Source organism: Humulus lupulus, chromosome 3 (genome assembly GCF_963169125.1).
Source record: "Humulus lupulus chromosome 3, drHumLupu1.1, whole genome shotgun sequence".
NCBI lineage: Eukaryota > Viridiplantae > Streptophyta > Magnoliopsida > Rosales > Cannabaceae > Humulus > Humulus lupulus.
The window spans coordinates 13,658,621-13,675,647 of NC_084795.1; the positions used below are offsets into that span (position 1 = coordinate 13,658,621).

The 17,027-nt window shown below is 33.4% G+C and overlaps 3 protein-coding genes across 3 annotated transcripts; 1 reads left to right on the forward strand and 2 right to left on the reverse strand.

The window, feature by feature from the left end:
- The first annotated feature begins 5,185 nt into the window (after positions 1-5,185).
- On the forward strand, positions 5,186-8,450 carry LOC133820940 (L-tryptophan--pyruvate aminotransferase 1). The gene is made up of 5 exons (XM_062253499.1): positions 5,186-5,359; positions 5,475-5,808; positions 7,209-7,495; positions 7,608-7,912; positions 8,017-8,450. Exons 1-5 carry the CDS (start codon positions 5,265-5,267, stop codon positions 8,211-8,213), a joined length of 1,218 nt encoding a protein of 405 aa, XP_062109483.1. The 5' UTR covers positions 5,186-5,264; the 3' UTR covers positions 8,214-8,450.
- An 870-nt stretch (positions 8,451-9,320) lies between these two features.
- On the reverse strand, positions 9,321-12,916 carry LOC133822158 (AP-1 complex subunit mu-2-like). Its single transcript, XM_062254401.1, has 11 exons — positions 12,544-12,916; positions 12,162-12,308; positions 12,015-12,077; positions 11,472-11,648; positions 11,282-11,385; positions 10,821-10,928; positions 10,611-10,707; positions 10,429-10,526; positions 10,128-10,269; positions 9,876-9,998; positions 9,321-9,714 (listed from the first exon to the last, which is right to left on the reverse strand). The coding sequence occupies exons 1-11, from the start codon at positions 12,670-12,672 to the stop codon at positions 9,616-9,618; spliced, it is 1,287 nt and encodes a 428-aa protein (XP_062110385.1). The 5' UTR covers positions 12,673-12,916; the 3' UTR covers positions 9,321-9,615.
- A 435-nt stretch (positions 12,917-13,351) lies between these two features.
- LOC133823665 (lysM domain receptor-like kinase 3) lies at positions 13,352-16,982 on the reverse strand. Its single transcript, XM_062256516.1, has 10 exons — positions 16,319-16,982; positions 16,013-16,216; positions 15,769-15,899; positions 15,605-15,694; positions 15,414-15,519; positions 14,558-14,709; positions 14,270-14,367; positions 14,051-14,189; positions 13,727-13,825; positions 13,352-13,516 (listed from the first exon to the last, which is right to left on the reverse strand). The coding sequence occupies exons 1-10, from the start codon at positions 16,980-16,982 to the stop codon at positions 13,352-13,354; spliced, it is 1,848 nt and encodes a 615-aa protein (XP_062112500.1).
- Between the last annotated feature and the right edge of the window lie 45 nt (positions 16,983-17,027).

A 17,027-nucleotide genomic window follows, 5' to 3' on the forward strand; every position in this document is an offset into this window, starting at 1 on the left:
ATCTTTTGAAAGGTCATTTGTGTTGGAACTTTGAGGTTGGCTTTGGTCTTTTTCAACTTAAGGTATGTAATCGGGTTTGACAATTTGTTTTCCGGACCTAAGAGTTGAGATAGACTTAGCTTATTCTTTATGACTAGGAGTTCCTATTTCGGAAACCCACATGGTCGCCGAAACTTGGAGGCTCCTTCGAGAGGGCCAGGGGGCGTGTGAGGCTAAGGTCTCACGGGGTTGAAGGTTTCGGGGGTCGGGGAACACCGTGGACCAGCTCGTGTAGGCGGGGTATGGCAAGAAAGTCGTCGTTCATGGATGGGCAGCGGGCTTGCGTGAGAGAGAGAGAGAGAAAGAAAAATGGGGGAAGAGAGAGACAATGGGGTGTTTTTTTTTTTTCTTTGTGATTTAGTATATATTAAAACTTTAGTTAAAAAAAATATTCAAACTTTTAGGACACACATAAGTTTTTAGGACTCGCTTTGCGTGTCCTAAAAGAAATTCTTTAAGGACTCTTAATAAGTGCCCTAAAAAGTCCAGGAATTTTTGTTAAAAAAAATTCAAACTTTTAGGACGCACGTCAGTTTTTAGGGCTCGCACCACGTGTTGTAAAAGAAATTCTCTAAGGACTCTCAATGAGTGTCCTAAAAAATCCATGAACTTTTGTTAAAAAAAAAATTCAATCTTATAGGACACACTTCTGTTTTTAAGGCTCACACCGAGTGTCCTAAAAGAAATTATTCAATGACTCTCAATGAGTGTCCTAAAAGGTCTAGGAGATATTTTTAAGGCTCACATCTAGGTAAGTGCCCTAAAAACATATTTTTGTAGTAGGGGGGCTATTCTCCGAGATCATCATAGGCTTATACTATTTTTGCAATTTGGCCTATTCATGCCACTTATAGGCTAGATATAGTTGAGGCTTTGGCCATTGTTCATGGTCCCGTCTGTATAAAAGTATGGATTACGACAATATCATTGTGGAGTCTAATTGCTTAATTGTGATCAATGCAGTCTTGAAGAAGTGTATGCATTCTTCTTATCTAGGAGCTATTAATGTTAAAGAGATCATCATCATTTGTAATTGTTTTCTTTCTATTTCTTTTCAATATGTTTCTAGCGAGGATGACTAATATTGTTGTTCATTCTTTAGTTAAATTAGCTCTGCCAAAGGATGAACATTATGTATGATCATCAGACCATCCAATTTGTATTGATCCTCTTATAAGGGCGGATACCCTTTATCAATGATATTATCTTACACTTTTTTTCCCTCTAACTTTTTTTTTTCATTGGGTTTTACTTTTGTGAAGATTTAATGAGGCCAACTTTTCTAATATATATAAATATTTAAAAAAAAAAATTGCTAAGGGGTATCACTAGTGCTCAACACCACAAGGAGGTGGCATACCAATATTGGTGCAATCTAATATCGTGTCCCACACATTTGAATTTAATAAATATTGTGGGATATCGCTAACCAACCATAGAGTGTCTTCTCATATGGTATTGGGCACCTTAAGGTATCAAATAACAACACTAGAAACAATTATATGAAAGTACTTCGATGGCCAATTGATGACTTGCCATTTACCAATTGTGTCTGCATGCTTTTAGTTAGACAATGTGATTTTTAGATGGCACAACGAAATTGAGAATTTTTCAAAAATCTGACTTTTATACTATTAATGTGCAAAAATATGAGAATTATACTTTTTTTAATTTGTATGAGAAAATTTATTAAAAACCAAATTAAAGTATGAGAAACATAACTAGTAGCTAACTAAAATATGAAAATGCCACATTTTTTATCATAGTTATATTTTCTTTGATTTTGAAGGTGATTTCATTTTATTTTTTCCTTCATTCTTTAATTATTTTTTCTTTCTTTTTTTCCTTACTTATTTGTTCTTTCATTTTTTTATTTTTTTTTCTACTAATTTTTTCATTTATTTGTTTTCTTTCCATTTTTCCATTCTTCTTATTCGTCTTTTCATTTTTATTCATTTATATATATTTTTTATTTCATTTGTATTTTTTTTTCATATTTTCTCAGTTTTTTTTTTCATTTTTGTATTTATTATTTTCTCCTTCCATTTTTTTTCACACATATGAGATTTTTCTCTTTCTTTTTTTCTTCTTCCATTTTTTCTTTTTTTTTTTTCATTTTTTTCTACCAATTTTTTCATTCATATTTTTTTTTTCCATTTTCCCATTATCTTTCTTCTCCTTCTTTTCATTTTTATTCATCCATCTATTTTTTTCCTTCATAATTTCTTTTGTTTTGTTTTTTTTTTATATATTTTTAGTTTTCCTTCCTTTTTGTACTTATTCTTTTCTCATTCCATTTTCTTTTTCCCCTTTTTTCACATATATTTTAACATTACATAATTATTTATTTATTATCTTTTATTATTGTAATTTTTTTTTAGTTTTTTCCACTATATTTAAAAAAATTCAAATCATTTTTTTCAGTATTTTCTTTTTACTGTAACCCTTATAGGAATACCAAAATTTGGAAAGAAAACTAATAAAAATATGAAAACATGAATGTATAACTAGTTACCCTGATGGGAACATTCAAATCTAAAAAAAAAAAATTATATGAAGAAGATGGGAGAGAAGGGAAAGGGGGTAGATCTGATTTTTTTTTTCTATCTTCAGATTTGTGGAAATTCGTTACCTTCCCGTTCTTTATGTATGTATTTCTGGGGGTGAATGACTACATTCACGTTTTTTTATGTGTATATTTCTAGAGGTAACTGGTTACCTTCACGTTATGATGTGTGTGTATATTTTTGGGTTCTTTATGATAACTGGTTACCTATGTTACTAAAATCATAGTCACTTCTTTCTTTTTTTTCATTCAAATTTGATGTTTCTTTTCATATTTAATATGAGTAACCCGTCACCCCTCTTATGACAGAATGTTACTCCTCTCAAGGTAAATGTTGCTCCTCCTGGTACATGTTATTTAACCTAGCTCTAGGATTTTTTTTTACATAATTATCAAAGATCAATCAAGTAATTGGTTTCCTTACACATGATTTGAAAAAAGAAGCATACAATATAAAAATAAGGAAAAAATGTTTATAATAAATAAAAAAATAATAAGCACAATTCATATCATAAAAAAAAATTGCAAAACAACAAAATAAAAATTTAATATAAAATTAGTTATAGAAAAACAAATAAGCTAAAAAAAAATAATCAAATTACAAACATACCCTTCCAAATTAATAAAACTTGATTAAGAGTAAAACTATGGCATAAACCAACTTTTATACAAAAATATGGGAAAATACACCCATAAAAGTGAAAAAGCTTAAAAAAGCCATAGATTAACTTTTTTTGAAAAAAAAACCATATATTTGCACATTCTACTAAAAATCCCATACAAAATATAATTTCTTCTTACTTTTAGTCATACAAAACAAATTTTGTAACTAAAAAGTGAAAAATTTGTGACTTACAAAACATTTTCATACTTATATCATCTCACTAAAAAGTTCATGACTAAAAGTATTAGTCACAAAATTATTGACGCGTTTGACTAATATAAAATGAATATTTTAGTGTAGTGTAAATATGTTCTTAGTCACAACAAATTTTATCACTATATATAATATGTTGTAACTAATACTACATTAGTAATAACTTGTAACTAAGTATTACTTTTCAGTAAAAGTCACCTTTAGTTACAAAAAAAATCTATATTGTGACTAAAATAGTAATTTTTTTTGTAGGGTGGATACAATCTCTCGCTTTCATTGTATCTTTATCCAACCTTAAAGTGATTCAAATACTTTTTTCTTTTAAAAAAAGCAAAATAATCCAAATTGTCGGTTATCCCAAAATTTCAAATATTTTGAAATGTGGCAACCTAATAAAAAACCATATAATAATCATTTTAAAAACACCAATACAAAACGCAGCACCTTAAAACGAGATTAACTCATATAATCCAAATAAGGTACGAGTAATAAGTGTAATAAGAGCAAATCGTATAATAACATTAATTCCTCGCATATTTATACATATACAAAATAAAATTCATTAACTAAACACAGATAACTTATTTTGAAATGAAGTCATTCGTTTTTTTTTTAGACACTGATTATGGATCTTCCAATAATTAACTGACATTTATCATAGCAAATCAGATTCATTTAAAAAAAAAATCTGATTATAGAAACCCCATATAATAGTATTAAAACGATAATAAAGAAAAAAGTAAAAATATTTTTAATGGATGATATAAATATTGTGACCAATTTAACATCAAAAATTAAATAAATCTTTTAAATAATAGATGAGATATACAAAATAATAATTAATAACAAAACTGTAAATAAAAAAGATATTATTTATTGATGAGTCAAATTACAAATTTAGTTTGTTAATTTTTCTTTTGACAAATTTAGGATATGTAAGCACACAATTTAAGATTTTTTAAAGTGTTAAAATATGGTAATATATCACCAAATTAGTATCCTCTGATAGTTTTGCTATTATAAAAAAAAGACTAATAATTTTGATATTGGGTCAAAAATATTCTACTTTTGGTTCATTCCTCGTCTCAGTATTTCCTAAACTCACTCGTTTCCAAAATTTGATGTTTATTTTAATCTAAATGATAATTGCTAATGAACATTACTGGTGTCCAACACTACAAGTAGCTAACATATCATTATTGGTGTAATCCAATATTGATTCTCACTTATTTGAATTTAATAAGTATTATGAGTATCGTTAATCAATCATGGAGTGTCATCTCATTTGTTATTAGACACATTAATATGCCGAATAGCAACTATCAATCTAAATATAGCCCCAAAAAGCAAATTGTATATTCCATACATATATGACAACTCATGAGTAATGCATTCTTTACTATAATTAAAACAATATCTCACTTTTTGCTTCTTCCAAAAATCGGGCTGGAGATATTTGGATAAAAATTAGAAGGCAATCCCTTATAATTGGCAAAGTCTGATATTGTCATTACTGTCCAGATTTTCCTACTCATATATAGACAACTCCAAAGAGACATAATTTTCAAATAAGGAATTGATGTAACCAAATACTCTATAAAAAGTAAAATAGAAAAAAGGAAAGACAACATGGACAAATTATATAGCATTTATATGGTTCATGTACTTCTCCACATTCTCTGGCTATATATATAAAGCCCAACAAGTGTGACCCAACTACGAAATTTCAAGCTAGAAAAACCAAAGAAAAAAAGAAGAGAGAAAATAATAATTTTGTGAAAGATGTGTGGCACTGAGAACCAAGCTGCTACCAATGGCACCACCAAACACTTATCATCACCATCATCATCAACAGACGTTGTCCTTAATCTGGATCAGTAAGAATTAGTTGCTGCTGCTGCTTAATCTAGCTATTAACTTATTATACAAACACCCTTTTATCTATACATGTTTGTTTATGTGTTTTTTTTTTTTGTGTGTTGAAATGTGCAGTGGTGATCCGACGGTTTACGAGTCTTACTGGAAGAGAATTGGAGAGAAATGTACGGTGGTGATCAAGGGCAGCGAGTTGATGAGCTATATAAGCGATGTGAGGAAGCCCTGCTGGTTTTTGGAGGAGAAGTTTGAGAGTGTCATTAAGAGGCTCCACCGTCTGACCGGTAACGCCGTCGTGGATGACCGTTATGTGGTGGTGGGAACTGGCTCCACTCAGCTTTTCCAGGCTTTACTCTACGCTATCACTACTACTGATGCTTCCCTCGGCGGCACCGGCGGTGGCCCTGATCAACTACCTGTCCCCGTAGTTTGTGCTGCTCCTTACTACTCGGTCAGTTTCTACAATTATTTTTCACATCCTTATCTATTCATTTCTTCCGTTTTATTTTGTTTTGTTTTATTTAAAATATAAATATATATATATATATAAATCTAACTCAAATCTTTATGTTGATGTTGTGATATATATTTTGCAAGTTTCAACTATAAATTTAAATATGCATTAAATTTTCCTGCCATAATAATAAGGAGACTTTAGTTAAAATATCATGCGTTATAATTTGAGGAAAAGGGGTATCGGATCCGAGATCTTTGAAATTGGATCTTAATTAAGAAGAAAATTAATTAAAATGCCAACTAAAACAAACAGCAAATAATTTTGCAGTGCTGTTGATCATCATTATCATGAGCCATTTTTTCTTGATCGTTTCTCATTTGGGTTTGGAAAAAAGAGTGATTTTTCGTGAGAATCAAAATCTTTAACTAGTCATTGTCAATCATTTTAGGCCACGTGCTGAGCCACAAATGTTGGGCAAAATAAAAGCACAAAGCACGACTTTTGGTAAACAATTTTTTATTTTATTTTTTTGAATCTGAAAACATTAATTTACAAAGCAATGTATCTTGAAGGTGTGAATTAGCATTGGAAAATTGTGTGTGGGGTGACAAGTTAAAGAAGTGTTGTAGAAGACATGTGTATATGTCTGCATGGAACCCTCGGACAAAGGGACAGACATGTTTTTTGGGAACATCCAGCAGGCACAACCACGTACTTTGTTTTTCATTAATAATATACACATATATATATATATACTCATTCATACATACATATATATATATATATTTATATATAGCTTCAAGTTAAAACATGGTAACATGGCCATGTGTTCTTATTCATAACTAGATCGATATATGATCATCCAAAAGCTAACTTAATATAATTATAGGAAACAATTCGGTGTAGTTACTTTTTTTGTTATACTAGTGTAACTAGTTGGGTATTTTGCTATATAAATATTTATTTTTTTAATTTTTTTTAATAATAATGTATATTGTAGTTTTATAAATTTAAAATGATTTACGATATAGAAAACTAAATTATTATGTTTCAAATAATAACAATATACATCCTCGTACAAAAATTTATTTAAATACCAAAATAGTCAAATCAGTGACTAGGTGCAGCGGGTGCCTTATAAATTATAGCACTTTTAATTAAAAAAGTAAAAAAAGATATCGATGTGAAGATGCGTTTTTGTCGTTAATTTTTCAACTCCCTAAGAATCTAAATTATTTGCCAATAAGTCGAACTAAGCGGCGAACGGTAAGGAATACAGATTATGCATAGTTTAACTTTAGTCTAATCAAGATAATGACAAAAAATAATGGCTTTTGAGATTTTGTTTTTGTTTGTTTGTTTCTTTAATTAATAATTAATAATATTGCATGCAGCAATATGCGGAAGAGACGGATTATCTGCGATCTGGGCTGTACAAGTGGGCGGGTGATGCTTATGCATTCGATAAGGATGGACCATACATCGAAGTGGTTACTTCGCCAAATAACCCCGACGGCACCACTCGTGAAGCGGTCGTCATCCACAACGGTGACCAAGGCAAGGTTCTCTACGACATGGCCTACTATTGGCCTCAGTACACTCCCATCACTCGCCCTGCTGATCATGACATTATGTACTTCACCTTCTCCAAGAGCACTGGCCACGCCGGTTCCCGCATTGGGTACGTACGCAATACCTAGCTAATAATAATCGTCCCACATCGATTATGGATTCGTTTCTATATCCTACGTCTATTCTTATACTATACTTTGTTATTCTCTTGGTTTCGAAAGATGGGCTCTTGTGAAGGACGAGGCGATAGCTAGAAAGATGACCAAGTTCATAGAACTAAGCTCGATTGGGGTGTCGAAGGATTCCCAGATCAGAGCTGCAAAGATCATGGAGGTGATTTGCGAGGACTACCAAGATTTCAAGCATCATCAAAACTCGAACCATTTCTTTGAATATGCCCGTAAACTCATGGAGAACAGATGGAAGAGATTGAGAGAGGTCGTGGCTCGGAGTAACGTTTTCAGTCTCCCTAAGTACTCTCAAGAATACTGTCTTTTCCATGGAGAGTGCACTGAGTCATACCCTGGTACGTAATACATTTTACATATATACATATTATATATGTAATAATTAAATATTAATTAATATGTGTGGATATATATATATATATATATATATATATATATGCAGCATTTGCATGGCTGAAGTGCAAGGAGGAGGGTGTAGAGGACTGTGAGAAGCTTTTACAGGAATACAAAATATTGGGCAGAGGAGGGAAACGGTTTGGGTCTGATCCAAGCTATGCTAGAGTCAGTATCCTGAGCAGGGAAGAGGTGTTTCAACAGTTCCTGGAAAGGCTTGAGATTATTAAAGGGAACACAAACTAATCAGTCAATAAGAATAATAGTAATATATTATATAAACCAATTCTTAGAAGAAATGGTTGTTGTTGACCATTCTTTAGAAGAAATGGTTTTAAGTTGTAATGTTTTGTTTCTTGTTTGTTAATTAAGTTAGAGTCGTGAGCTTATATAGCTCCTCTTGTTTTTGTAATTTTTATGCAAACCTCATCAACCACAATTTATTATTATTTTTAAATATATTTTATGCAGAATATGTTTCTGCTTATTGATTATTATTTTTGTTTCACCATATGCTGTCTTATTCTAAAATATTCTTCTATAGCGAGCCCATCAAGATTAACAGAAGACTATAAGCATGTAAGTAGTTTCAGCCATGATTCTCTACTTACATCCTTGAGATTGCTTCTCACCAGAGTTTAAGTATTAAAAAAAAATATCATCCAATCCTTAAATTCTCAATAAATGTCCGATAATCTAAATCTCCCAAAAAATTTAACTTTAAATTTGGAACCTGGATTTTAAGAAGAAAAAATCTAAATTAATGATTTTGTTTTTTTTCTTGTTTGGATTCACACTAAAATTGGGAGATTTTTTTTAAATGATAATTAAATTTAATGAAACTTTTATAAACATATTTTTAAAAAAATTTAAAAAAATACTCATTAATTTCTTTCTTAAGTTCCAAACAAAACATGAATATATAAATATTGTCCATCTTATTTCATGTGTTACTTCCCGTGAGCAAGAGCAAGAGGGAGGATCAACAAGGAAGGTGAAAGATAAGAAGAAATATTTGAGACATACAAATTTATTTTAACTTGCTCTCGTTAAAACCTTGCAATTTAATATCGAGTCACACACATTTGAATTTAATAAGTATTATAAAATATTGCTAACAAATTATAAGGTATTGCCTCATGTGGTGTTGGACACCTTAAAGCATCAAATAGCAATACTCCTTTTTTGTTCGGCTCGCCATTAGACTAGCTAATATGTATAGCTATATATATTCATTAGCCAAAAATATATTCAAATACTTGGGAAAGACACCTCAAACAAAATGGGAAAAGTGGAAACCGTTGAGTCATGATCAAAGGTTTGTAACATGTACAAAAAAAAATCAACTGCTCAGGACCAAAAGAAGATAAAATTTTAATGAATTTTCACAAAGCTGAAAAAAGAATGATTGAATCGCAATTTAATACACAGAAAAAATCCTATGTTTCACAAAAATAAGGTTAAAAAACCTATGAATAGAAGACATAGAAATCGTGATAACAGTCAGCGTAAGGACAGAGCACAAACATTGCTCCTAAAACAGAGTGTATTTCTTGATGATGTCATTTATGCATGGAGTTCCAGTCTTTTGGTCGATTAAAGAATAGCCGTAAATTTGGTTTGGAAAAACCAAGTTGGAGTTACGAGTTTATATTAATCGAAGTTCGTACTCGCCAGCCATTGTTATGTATCTCACCCATGGAAGAGCTTGGTATCCACTTTTTTCAATGATCTTCAAATAGCGAACCTGCAAAAAAACCCCACCATTCACAAAAATGCATGCTTAACAAATGTGTGCGTGTTATATACATTGACATTAATGAAACATCTCCTAAGTATAAACAAAATATATTCCAATGAGATAGCTATATAATTTAAGAGGCCAAAATCAAGGACGGTAAAGCGTACCTGAATTCCAGAAACTGTAAAATATGGAATCTCAAACTTGACGCGTATAGGAGCCTTTCTCTCAGGAGCACCTTCTTCTGCTGTTATGGTTGGAAGACGAAACTCTGCTCTCAACATGTACTCCTGAATATGTTGGATTCAAAACATTACTATGGAGAATACAAATAAGATAATAAAAGAGACAGATTGTTACAAGAAGACGCAACATTGTTGTAAGATTTTAACAAACATAAGAAAATTTTCAACTTGTACCTTGCCACCAGGAAAAGATTTTATTTTCCAAACCAATGCGTCGCTTTCAGGTGCGTATGCTGCGGACCCCATTGATGTCCGAACATCTGGATTTGTAGCATCATAAGGCACAGGCAGCTCTATCTCAACGTTAGTAGCAGTGCTGTAGGATTACAATTAATAGATGACTTAGAGATTTTTTTTACATTATTTATTTAAATTTAACACAGAGCAATAGACTAACTAGAGACATGAGTAAGCAGTACACCAGAACCCAAGTTCCAGCCTTGTTCAAATAATAAAATAGATGTACAGAAAGTACCTACGCTCCTTGAACTGGCTCCTAGCTTTAACTGTCATCTCAACACGACTCTTTGAATGCCTTTCAACTTGAGCTTCCACCCATATCAAGGGCTTTACCTGAAATTAATATAGTAAAATTCTTAAAGTTGTTTAAACAAGAAAATCATAACAAATGGAAAAAGAAAAAAGCATGAGTTAAACCTGAGTATTAAGTCTATAGGTCATGAGATCAAAAGCACCATCAGGTGGTATAAAGGATATTGTCCGGTCATTTTCAAACCGAGCCAAACGCACGCACCTAAAGACAAATTTAAGTGTGAGGACTTGCATAAAGCTAGCAATTTTAGAATCCAAAACACTAATATTGACAACACTAGAATTAAATTAGACCAACAAGTTAAAGCAGCATACTGATGAAATTTGATGTCTTCCAAATCAATGGCCTTTCCCTTTGTTGCTCTGCCTTGTGCCTCTAGCAACACTCGATCGTTAAGGCCAAGCTTACATTCTGGCATACCACTGCAACCAGTTTCATTTCAGCTATGTACCACGAGTAAAAACAGAAAACTCGATGATAAAAATAAAATAAAAATGCTAATGCAGTCATATTACATTGACTCAAGCACATAATAGTGTCCCGTCAGAGAACTGAGAAATAGTGAAAGTTTAGGTTCCTAAGTCTAGATTTGTTGACTAGATGGAAAGTCAGGCAGAACTAGCATCGGCTAATCATCAATCACTAGTGCAAGCTCCCTAGCAGTGCCCACTCAGACGATATAAACTGATGTGTAAAAGGTATTAAAAAAAAAATCAACAGGCAGCATTTACCAGCACAAGAAAATTTTAATCCCAAAGCGCAGATGCCAACTCACCTCAAATACGTTCTCATCTTCAATGCCCCAACAACATCAGACCTAACTATTTGTCCGTTGCTGTTTACAAGGATATTAACACTCTCCACCACATCCAAGAAAACCTGTTAAATAAGTACTTTTATCCAGTGGCTCCAGAGGCTAAAACACAAATCACTTTTTTGAGAAAGGGGAAAAAAAGAAGACATACTTCATTTTTCTTGTATTGTATTCCTTCACTGCGCCAAGACACGGCATTTGTGACAGCCATTGGAGGTCTTTGATTAACTTCCATTCTATAAGCATCCGTCTTGATAAATTCACTAAGAATCTTTGCTTCAGTGTACTGAGGGTAACCAAAGTCCATAATTTCATCAAGCAACTCATACTGCACACAGTACAAATCACTGGCTCAATTGCAAATCAAATAGAAGCTAAATTGCAAATCAAGTATTAAATTCACCCATGAGTATGTCAAATGGTCTAGTCTAGTCTAGCCCATAGTTTGTTCCCATGGCTCAATAAGTTTTAAATCAAATATAAAAATACCCATATGCTGTAGCCGGTAGGTCAATGGTTAGAACATAGTTTAATCGCATGAATTTCTACGAGGGATAGATCGAAAGGTCTAGCCATAATTGTTTCCCATGGTTTGTGTTTAATTTAATATTCTAGAGTTCCCTCCCTCTAATAATCAACCATGAATCTATCCAATTACAATAAAGCAAAATCAACAGCCCAAACATCCACTTACCACAACCACAAAGTTATCCCTAAGTGATTCCTCTTCCAACTCTTCAAAATAATGCTTAAAGACCTGCAAATGAAAATAGAATAAAGCAACAATCAATTCCAATGCAAAACCTAAAACTCTGAGAATCTAAATACCAATAGAGCTTACATCAACTACACGGTGTAGAAAAAAGAGAATGCTAGCAGCATTGCAGTTCTGCCTAGACGCCGCCATTAAGTAGACATTGTTATGCTGTATAAACATGTAGGATACACCATTATCGTAAGCAACTGGATCCTGAGACTCCGGATCTCCCTGAACATCGTGACCAGATCAAATCAACACTCGCAACGCCAACAAAACAAAACAGAATCTCCACTTAACTCAAAACTCTAACTCGTTCACTCAATAAGTAAATTAATTCTAAAATAAATCATAAAATTCTTTTAATTTCCCTTTATTCGTTTCTCGGCAACCAATTATCTAATTGGATCTGCTGAATTAATTCAGAAAGAAAGAAAAAGAAATGCAAATTAAGCAGGAGGAAAACCTCTTTCTCGATGAGCTTGGAGAAGAAGCGCTCAGCCTGAACGGCTGAGACATCGCCGCGGTAGTCACGGCAGATCAAAACACGGCCTTTAATGTCGAGAAGGAAGAGCGCCGAGACAGCTCCAGCCATCTGGACTCTTTTCGCAAAATTTCTACCAATCAGATCAGTTTTCGGAGATCAATGAGATCTGAAGGTAGCAGGTTCTTGAAGTTAGTTAGTCCACCATTAACATGACGTCATAGCGATCTGAGCTCTCTCTTTCTCTTTCCCCGAACAACGATCTATGGCACTCCGAAACGATAATGGAGCAAGAAGCAACGAACCTTCACGGGGAATTATTTTTGCACCTACCGTCAGCAGCAGCACCTGCCTTTGTCTTTCCTAACGACGCCGTTTAATCGAATCTTTTTTATACTTATGCAACCTTCATACGACACCGTTTAGTTCAATTCGTTAACCTTGATTTTATTTATTTTTGTCGTTTTTCTTGCTCCTCCTCCTCTCGTCTAGCCACGTTCTCATAATACTTGGATTGGAACTATAGTAGTAGTAATAATATTTTCATTGTCGTTTTCCAACTATTGGTCAAATTTTTAGTAACAAATCTATGTATAGAATAAGATACTCATGCCTCTCCTCCACTCTTTACTGTCTTTTTTCAACTGTTTTATTATAGAATTTTATGTACAAGTTCTTTTTTTACACATATTTTTCAGACTGACTTTGTAAACCTCTTAATCATCTCAGAAAAATAAGTACTGAATTTACAAAGAGTAGTAGTTTACATGTGCCATAATAGTATTTTCTTCTATCTGCCAGTAAATACTCCACTAAAGACCTGGCTGTTCCCTCCAAGTGATGCTTCCCACTCTGTTGAGGACATCATGATTTGAGACAGCTTCACCACGATGTCCCTCATCTCTGGTCTGTCCACTGCTTCTTCTTCTAAGCATGATTCTGCAACTTCAGCCATCTGCACAAGCACAACAGTACTTATTCATCTACATTCAAAGTCACGAGTTGGGCATAGTTAGATTGTAAGTTTCTGAAATGGGGTCCTTCAAACATGTGTTTAGAACTATTGGATGTTTCAACTTTCAAGTTTCTTGAATATTGCAGTACAGAACTTTGTTAGGAAAGAAGTCAAAGATAAAAATGGGATTTTTAGAGTCAGATGGTCAACCTTGAAGATTTCGTCAATAGGGTAGCTGCCACGAAGATTTCCATCTATTTCAGCTTGTAAAGCCGACTCTGGATCTTCATCTTGGAATATTGTCTTAACCTGATCAGGTGGTCCAAAACAAGAAAGAAAGATAGTTTCGTTGTTGAAGTTATGATAAAGAACTGGGGTTTCTTCCAATCTTTTTCTATTTGTTGTGTACGTATATAACAATGAAAAACCAATCTCCAAAGGAAACAGTTCTTTGGATTCTTTGATAGACATATAGAAAAAAATATATATATTTAAAGATTTACAAAAATTCATGTTTTTTCTTTCTTAACTTACTACTGTAATCAAAGATTTCATCTTGTTAGGCTCTCGGTTGTCACGGATAAGTGCACGTTGCCCTGTTATCAGCTCTGCTAGTACCACGCCAAATGCGAAAACATCGGTCTTAGGGGTTATTTGGAACTCCTTCACCGATCTTTCAAAAGATTTATAAATGTGAGGAACAAAATCACATTTGTTTGCAAGAGAAAATGATTAAAGTGATATTGAACTTACTCTGGAGGAAGGTAGCCTGGTGTTCCAACCAATCGAGTCGCTATTAGATCATCTTCGTTGGCTCCTCCAACTAGCTTTGCCAATCCAAAATCTGCTATCTGTTGAAATGGATGACAGAAGTGGACTAATCATTTGCACTGCAATGGTACTTATCTTATAAGATCTTAATCAGATTGTTCACTTTGAAGATGTCTATGATGATACTAATTGGAGTCTGTCATTGATAACATGATCATAAGTGTTATGGATAAGCATCTCTTGGTGTATGCAAGAACATGCTTTAGGTACCTTAGCTCTGAGGCCCTCATCAAGTAGGATGTTAGTAGTCTTTATGTCACGGTGCACATACCGTTCTTTTGTATGGTCATGAATGTACTCAATACCCTTTGCAGCGCCGAGCGCAATCTGTGCTCTTGCAGACCAAGACAGTGGCTGGTGACCTAATTCAATAGCATTTGTTGTAAATGGATCACAACACCGAACTCAACTCAATCAAGATCACAATAACAAGTTGGAACAATAAAACACTAAGATTATACTGACTCAGTCAAATGAGATCTACATCCAATTTGAGCTCTCTATACAAAGAACCTCATAACCCTCTTGGGCACAGAAACTTAGTTTCTACCCTCAGAAGAAATGGTCTCACTCACACACAAGTGCAATGGTTTCCCAAGGCTGACAAAACTCTTTGGTTTTCTCTCAAAGTTTCCCAAAACGATTTGAAGCAAGTGTTATCACAAATGAGAACAAAGAGGCCTTAAAATAGTCTTGTAGCAGAAGTCTGCGAGCCAGTAGCTCGACTCATTTGTACAAATACTGCAATTGCAGTTTTGAGAGAATTAATCTCCACAACATTTATTTATATGTATTTTGCAGTTCTAATTTGAGAAGTTAAGTCTGAATTGGAGGTTTGCAGTGTTGTACTAATAACCTCACTCATTGAGCATTGTAGTTATTAAGATGTATTTTGGTAAAGACTGAAGAGCAGTAGAATCATGCTCTTGGTTAATATGCAAAGCTTTCATATTCAAGTATTACCACACAGAAAGAGAAAAAGAACAAGTCATTGAATTTGAGGTACTTGAGGCAAGAAAATTCTTCCTACAAACATAGCAGCATGTGCACTTGTCACTTGAAATACCTTTCAGTAATGGATCATGAAGATGCTCACTTAGTGATCCATTCCTAACATATTCATAAGCTAAGTAAAGATGGTCATCTCCACAAGCATATCCCAAAAGCTCCACCTAAAAATACAAAATCCAGATGTGAATCAATGCAGTCAAGCTTTTTCATTCAATCTTTTGTTTTTTAGTTCTTTGTTTTACTCACAACGTTTATGTGATGGATCCTGCATAAGACCTTCAGCTCTGCAAAGAACTCCTTCGATTTATTCGATCTCATCTTCTTTATCGCAACCTCCTGAGGTAAAAAATACTTAATCAAATCAGTTCCAATGAGTAACACAAAAAACAAGTTTAGAAGACCTTCCATACCTTCTTTCCCAAGATGCCAAAATACACACTACCATATCCACCCTCTCCTACTTTCCTACTTTCATCAAAGTTTCCGGTCGCCTCTTCAATCTCTTCAAGACTAAATACTACAGGCTTTTCTGAATCAAAATCTGTCACATATGTACAATTTCATGACTTACAATAACTATAATGAAAAGTTTATTTCTCCATGTCATTCTATCATTACTAATACAAGGCATAAACAAAATCTATTTTATCTGACCTTCAAAATTTTCTTTAGGAGTGAAAGTGTTCTGCAAGGAAAAGGATTTCTTAGCATTGAGAATTTTGGCTAGACCTTTTGGATCTTCCGCATTCTTTTGTTGTAGTCTTTTCCTTCTGACAAGAATGACAATCAATGCACCCATTGAAAGCACTGTGACACTTGCCAATATCCCAGTTATAATTTTCCACTTCTGTCTCATACCTGATAAAGAAGGACAAAAACAAGAGTATATAGGTAACTCATATAAAAAAAAAATCATTATTTGACAAAGCAATGAAGTTATTCTTTTACAAAAGAGCTCACCTATCTTTGATGTATTATTATTATTAATTCCATTCTTCTCCATGGGAACAAACAAGACCCAGCCTACTTCAATGTATTCTGGGTTTAGAGCCAAATTTCCATTCAAACCCACCAAGTTATCAAATTTGGCTGACAACAGAGTTGCAATACTTGATACTGTATCATGGGCCTGAACTGTGTAGGTTACCACAATTTGGGAGTCACTTTCTGAACACCCACAAAGAAGATGAATGGGAAAATCTTTATTAGGTTTGAAAATTGGATCCTCATCCTCAAAATACCAAGCTTGCCCACTATAATACTTGGTTGAAACATTCTGAAAAGTGTCGCCAAACTTCACTTTGTAGGTTGTGTTGTAAAAATAGCCATTAGTGCCATACAAGGATGAGCAAGAACAAGGCACACTTATGAGGTAATCTTCTTTATTGCCATGAATTATAGACTTTATTTGGGATGATGCATTGACATGGTAATAAGAAGCAACTTCTTCCTTTGTGACACCTTCATTGTCGTAGTACAATAAAGCATTACAGGTCTTGATTTGGGCAGAGCAGTTAAAAGTGTGCATAGTGGAAGTTGTGACATTCGATGGTTGTGGAGAAACTCCATAAACAATAGGGAACACAAGGGAAAGATAGGGAAGGAGATTACAGTAGGATGCCATGATGACAAACAATATTGAATGAAGAACACAAAGAAATAATGGAAA

What these genes read in the sequence shown, in the direction of transcription:
- LOC133823665 (XM_062256516.1), bottom strand. Translation starts at nt 16,982, where the DNA reads ATGGCATCCTACTGTAATCTCCTTCCCTATCTTTCCCTTGTGTTCCCT. An exon ending in TCCTAAAGAAAATTTTGAAG is followed by an intron (nt 15,900 to 16,012) that starts GTCAGATAAAAT and finishes CATATGTGACAG; the next exon opens with ATTTTGATTCAGAAAAGCCT. An exon ending in ATGAGGGCCTCAGAGCTAAG is followed by an intron (nt 14,368 to 14,557) that starts GTACCTAAAGCA and finishes CCATTTCAACAG; the next exon opens with ATAGCAGATTTTGGATTGGC.
- LOC133820940 (XM_062253499.1), top strand. Translation starts at nt 5,265, where the DNA reads ATGTGTGGCACTGAGAACCAAGCTGCTACCAATGGCACCACCAAACAC. An exon ending in GTTGTCCTTAATCTGGATCA is followed by an intron (nt 5,360 to 5,474) that starts GTAAGAATTAGT and finishes TGAAATGTGCAG; the next exon opens with TGGTGATCCGACGGTTTACG. An exon ending in GTGCTGCTCCTTACTACTCG is followed by an intron (nt 5,809 to 7,208) that starts GTCAGTTTCTAC and finishes TATTGCATGCAG; the next exon opens with CAATATGCGGAAGAGACGGA.
- LOC133822158 (XM_062254401.1), bottom strand. Translation starts at nt 12,672, where the DNA reads ATGGCTGGAGCTGTCTCGGCGCTCTTCCTTCTCGACATTAAAGGCCGT. An exon ending in TACAATACAAGAAAAATGAA is followed by an intron (nt 11,386 to 11,471) that starts GTATGTCTTCTT and finishes CTTATTTAACAG; the next exon opens with GTTTTCTTGGATGTGGTGGA. An exon ending in AGCCAGTTCAAGGAGCGTAG is followed by an intron (nt 10,270 to 10,428) that starts GTACTTTCTGTA and finishes GTAATCCTACAG; the next exon opens with CACTGCTACTAACGTTGAGA.